The sequence below is a fragment of the Priapulus caudatus genome, unplaced genomic scaffold, assembly GCF_000485595.1.
Source record: "Priapulus caudatus unplaced genomic scaffold, Priapulus_caudatus-5.0.1 Scaffold1916, whole genome shotgun sequence".
In the NCBI taxonomy this organism is placed as follows: domain Eukaryota; kingdom Metazoa; phylum Priapulida; class Priapulimorpha; order Priapulimorphida; family Priapulidae; genus Priapulus; species Priapulus caudatus.
Genome location: NW_014578977.1, coordinates 16794 through 23026, shown reverse-complemented (window position 1 = coordinate 23026; position 6233 = coordinate 16794). Strand labels below are relative to the sequence as shown.

Genomic DNA, 6233 nt, shown 5'->3' with positions numbered 1-6233 from the left:
ACGCGGCGCCCAAGGTGCGGGGAAGCAGTTCTCACAGACCCCCTTCGCCCCTCTCCCTCTCCTCTCCCTCTCCTTCCCTCTCCCTCTCCTCTCCTCTCCCTCTCCCTCTCCCTCCTCCATTCTCTCTATTATGTTAGCCGTATTACAAACAACTCAAGCGTACCGGGTTCCAGAGCGGCTTGAATGCGATGGCGGATGGTCGCGCGACGGCCGCGTGCGGAAGCAGTTCTCACAGTACCCCCTCTCCCCCTCTCCTATCTGTCTCTCCCCTCTCCCTCTCCCTCTCCCTCTCCCTCTCCCTCTCCCTCTTCCCTCGCTCCATCTTCTATGGTTAGCCGATCAACACCGTACGGGTTAGGATGCGGTTGAATGGATGGCGATGGTCGCGGCGCGTGCGGAAGCAGTTCTCACAGTACCCCCTCTCCCCCTCTCCCTCTCCCTCTCCCTCTCCCTCTCCCTCTCTCTCCCTCTCCCTCTCCCTCTCCCTCCTCCATCTCTCTATGTTAGCCGTACAGCAACGTACCGGGTTCCAGGATGCGGTTGAATGGATGGCGATGGTCGCGGCGCGTGCGGAAGCAGTTCTCACAGTACTTGAAGTCATCGCAAGCCTTGCAGCTGAACAGTGGTCCGCTGATCGGATACATATGACAACAAGTCGCACCTACAAATACACCACCAGCATCAGCGTTACAGAACTGCGCTGTACAGCACTAATATTACAGCTCTACTTAAATGCCGTAATTATTATATATTATAATATATAATATATGTATAGATGATCCGGATACATATGGCAACAGTCGCACTACAAATACACCCACCAGACTCAGCATTTCACGAACTGTACAGCCAGTCTTAATAATATGACAGCTCTCTAAGCCGTAATATATATATATATTAGTAATATATATATGTATAGCTGATTGAGGTACATGGGGCGCAACCGTCGCACTACAAACACACCACCAGCTCAGCATTACAGAACTGTACAGCCAGTAATATATACAGCTCTCTAATGCCGTAATATATATACATATATATATATATATATAGTATAGCTGATTGGGTACATGTGGCAACCGTTGCACCTACAATACTCCACCAGCTCAGCGTTACAGACTGCTACAGCATGTAATATTATATATAATTATATTTAATTAAATAGTATATATTATATATATAATATAGTATAGCTGCGATCGGATACATATGACAACAACCGTCGCCCTCTCACACCACCAGCTCAGGCATCTTCAGAACTGTACAGGCCAGTGAAATATATATATATACAATTTATTATTAATAAAATATATATATATTATATTATAGTATAGCTGATCGAGATACATATGAAACCGTTGCAACCTACAATACACCACCAGCTCAGCGTTACAGCAACTGTACAGCAGTAATCTATGAAATCCATCTAATTATTATAAATAGACTAGCTGGCGGTACCCGCTGCGCTGGGTAAAATCGTGCGCTACTAAATTCAATCTTTCTATAATGCGGACACAATAGGAAAATTCGGTAAAAATCGTACAATAACATTGCATTACAATATCAATATTTAGAACTCAGTCTAATAGTAATAAAGCATGCAGGGAAAAAACTGTTACGTTATATGACATTTCACATGACAGCACAACCCAACGTAGAACCCCGGACAATAATTAGTGATAATTAATTCATGGTATGTAAATGAACAAAAGTTATATATAATACGCTAATGTACGCAATTGGCGTATGGGACTTAATCATTTATCAACACGTCTGATAACAATGTTTTGTTCATGTAATTCTCTGGTGGAAATATGTAAGATTCCTGGTGTCTCGAACTGGTGAGCTCCCACGTACGGGCATGCCACGTATGCGCACGCTACGGCACGTTAACAGCATGTCCGAATGGGTTGCACTCTTTCATTTCAAAATCTGTTGATAAACAATGCAGTCGTAACTTCTGAACGCCGTCCGTGGCTAGTGCTTCTGTTTTAGTTATTGGTTTCGGATTTCGCAATACCGAGCAGATGATGAGTGAGTGAAATAGAAATAGTCAGCGATTTTCTTGATGTGGCAGCACTGTACAAGTGAGTGCTGACATTGTCGTGAAGATTCCTACGAATGACGGTGGTTCTTGACGGATTTTTCGGTGAGTTTTGACGGATTTGACAGGTTTTTTTCCAGTCTAGGAACATCCCCGGGTAATTAACAGATAGCCGTTTGAAAATTGCATCCAGATCGCACTTGGGCGGTTGGCCGCCTATAGGGAAGGATACATCATGACAACATATACATACTACATACATAACATACTACATACATACATACCTACATACTACATACATACATACATACTACATACATACCATAGCATCCTACATACATACATACGAAACTTAAATATATATTAGATGATATAATATAATATATATACATCTAATATATATATTTATAGTATAGTGATGGGTACATGTGACACAGTGCCACCTACATGACACACCAGCTCAGGCATTACAGAACTAGCTACAAGCCATAATATATTACAACTCGGCTTAATGCCGCTAAATACACATAATATAATATATATAATTAGTATATAGTCTAGCTGATTGGCGTAATGTGGCAGACCGTTGCCTACAAAAACACACCACCGCCTCAGCATTACAGCTGTACGCCAGTAATATATACAGCTCCTCTACATGCCGCTAATATATATTATATATATAATATTATATAGGTAGTATAGCTGATCAGGATACATATATGGCAACCGTCTGCACCTACAAATTACACACCAGCTCAGCAATTACAGAACTGTACAGCAGTAAAATATCAGCTCTTAATGCGTAATATATCATAATTAATAATATATAATTATATATATTTGTAATATTTGATAAAATTTCTAATATTGTAAAATTTGTCATTATTAACCCCTGCTATATATAGTATAGTTGATCGGGTACATGTGCCAACCGTCGCACCTGCAAACACAGCAGCAGCAGCTCTTGATTATTATTAGTATTATTATTAAATCTTTATTGCATGTAATTCAGATACAAATACATGTACTGACGACAGTTTTTTCATGGAGGAAAAATTATCACCATTACAGAACCGTATAGCCAGTAATATATGCATATGATACATAGAAGGTAATAGGTAGGATATGACCACAAACATGAGAGGGTTGCTTAGTTATTGGTTAAACACAAACATAATAGTTGCAGATGGAATGAGAGAGAGTTGCATGATATGCAACAATTGCTTCCTCAAAACAGCATGCCATGTTTGAACGTTGATAGCGTGGGTAGAGCGGTCACGTACCTGGTACCAGGATGGCTGCTCGGTACAAGCTCCAACTCTGACACCAGACCTGTCCAGATAGCTTGCTGCTGGAATTCTACCGTCACGTCCTGTCCGTTCGCACTGAAAGCTGCACAACGGGTTACCCATCGTTACACGTATAACAATTATAGTAATAATACAATAGTAAATTGATGTGATAACGATTAAAAATATACCGATTGGCATCACTGACAATTAAGTCATGTTATCCAGGTATATGGGGCTACAAAGGGGCCAGGAACTAGATAGCAGTAGACATAAAGGCAAATGTGAGAAAATACATTTTCACTCTTATGAACAGTAAAGGTCTCTCAAAACCATGAGAGATTTTTTTATCTTTTCATAACTTTTTGTTCTCCGTCTATGGATACACAGTGACCAGTTGCTATGAGTGGTTACAATTATTCGCTCCGTTACCTCGTATGGTGCCTATGCTTCGATGGGTGATGGCGCCCCATCTGTACTTCGGAGTGGCGACCGATGTTTTCACTCTCACTCTGTCTCCGACCCTTATGCTTGCTACAGCTGTAACGTAGCAACAAGACATGACATCACACATCAGTTATCATTGTTCTATATAGTTCTCATCGTTCTATATAGTTATCATTGTTCTATATAGTTATCATTGTTCTATATAGTTATCATTGTTCTATATAGTTATCATCGTTGTATATGGTGGCAACCACCCCTGCCGTTCGCCACTACATACAACATGGAAGAAAACTTAAACAATACAGAGAAGATCGCTCGGCTTTGTCGTTGGTCATGGTGAACACACCTACGAAGATCTTCTAGCCCACACCAATCTTCCTAGCTTAGGACTGGGGCGAGTTAAGACCATCCCTACAGAAGTGTACAAAGTTATACATGGACAAAGCCATGCCTCGTGTTGATATGTATCCTTTACCAACCTACCGTCATTAAATAAACTAGAAAGGGCAGTTGTCGCCAACTACATGTATCCCCCGTAATCTAGTATGAATGAAATATCTCTGTAAGGACGTAGAAGGTAGGTAAAGTTAAATAAGTGGAGATACATACAACATCGGAAGAAAACTTAAACACATACAGAGAAGATCGGCTCGCCTGTCGTTGGTCATGGTGCGCACCAACTACGAAGATCTTCTAGCCACACCATATTCTTCCTAGGCTTAGGCACTGGAGCGAGTTAAGACATCCCTACCGAAGTGTACAAAGTTATACATGGAACAAAGCCATGCCTCGTGTTGATTATGTATCTTTACAAACCTACCGTCTTAAATAAACATAGAAGGGCAAAGTTCGTCGGCCAACTATCATGTATCCCCGTAATCTAGTATGAATGAAATATGCTCTGTAAGGACGTAGAAGGTATGGTTAAAGTTAAATAAGTCACAAAGACAAAGGTTTGTTACAGTCAAACTCAGTCCTGAGATGTGCAAAGTATGTTAAATTGTTGGCGCTAGGGGTTTGTAGCGATCACCACCTCCCAGCAAGATGTGTAAGTATACGAAGTTTTGCATCGCGCTAGTGTCAAGTTAAGGGCCGAGTTATATGAGCGAAGGGAAATATGATGACTGGTCAATGGTCAAGGTCAATGTCAAATAAAGGTTGCAGTGATCTGGTTTCGGTACGCGACACACCTTCTCCTGGCAAGATGTGTAAGGAGACTGATTTTTGGTCATGCTAGGTGAATTAGGGGTCGAGTTATAGAGTAGAAGGGAAAGTGTCTGCAGCGGCGGCAGCGGCTGACAGACATGAAACGCATAGTAATCCCCACCGACTTCGTCGGCGGGGGATACAACCTAGTTATCGCCAGCGAACTTCGTCACGGGGCGATACAATAAGCTTATAATGTATAATATAAAAAATAAATATATCATTATGACATAACCTGTACCAATGTACTGTCATTAAATGAATAAATGAATAATTAAATCAATCAATCAATCAATCAATACAATGAAAGCGTCACTTACACGACGGTGGTAGATAGCCTAGCAGCTCGATGTGGATGTATCGCACCCAGTAGGTGCTACCTTTCCTCTGCCAGTCAACCTGTACGTTCAAGTCGTACAGGCCATCATGGTCCAGCTATAGAACACACACACACAGATATGCACATCACTCCCTCACAACCTGCATCAAGAGCATCCTTACTCCTGGCCTCACACGCCATGGAATCTCCCTTATCACTGCCTACTATCCCCTGCAATCGGAGGATTCCTTACTCCTGCCTGCTCTATCACAACCCTGCATCGGAGGATTCTCTTACTCCTGCCTTGCTCTATCACAGACCCTGCACTCGACGGAGTTCCTACTCCTGCCTGCTCTATCACACTGCCTGCATCGAGGATCCTTACTCCTGCCATGCTCTATCACACACCTGCATTCGAGGAGTCCATTACTCCTGCCTGCTCTCTGATCACAACCCTGCAATCGAGATCTCCTTACTCCGTGCCTGCTCTTACACAAACCCTGCCATCAGGATCCTTACTCCTGCTGCTCTATCACAACCCTGCAGTTGCGAGGATTCCTTACTCCTGCCCTGCTTATTCACAACCCTGCATCGAGGATCCTTCTCCTGCCTGCTCTATCAGCAAACCCTGCTCATAGGATTCCTTACTCCTGCCAGCTCTATCACAACCCCTGCATCAGGATTCTTACTCCTGCCTGCTCTATTCACAACCCGTGCATCCGGAGGAATTTCCATTACTCCGCTCCTGCATCTATCACAACCCTGGCATCGAAGATATCCTTACTCCTGCCTGCTCTATCACGAACCCTGCATCGAGGATTCCTTACTCCTTGCCGTGCTCTATCACAAGCATGCGTGATAGCAGGCCCACTACGTGGATACGAAAAGTGAGCACAGGAATTATGGAACAATAATGAACAGTGATATG

General features: G+C 42.6%; 1 protein-coding gene across 1 annotated transcript in view; it reads right to left on the bottom strand.

The window, feature by feature from the left end:
* Positions 1 to 6233, bottom strand: part of LOC106817898 (E3 ubiquitin-protein ligase HERC2-like) — a 25666-nt gene that overhangs the window by 8662 nt on the left and 10771 nt on the right. Inside the window, exons 8-11 of the mRNA XM_014822609.1 lie at positions 5307 to 5421; positions 3766 to 3873; positions 3335 to 3436; positions 524 to 661 (exon numbers count right to left, since the gene is read on the bottom strand). Of these exons, the coding sequence (XP_014678095.1) occupies positions 524 to 661; positions 3335 to 3436; positions 3766 to 3873; positions 5307 to 5421 (463 nt within the window). The remainder of the gene's footprint in view (positions 1 to 523; positions 662 to 3334; positions 3437 to 3765; positions 3874 to 5306; positions 5422 to 6233) is intronic.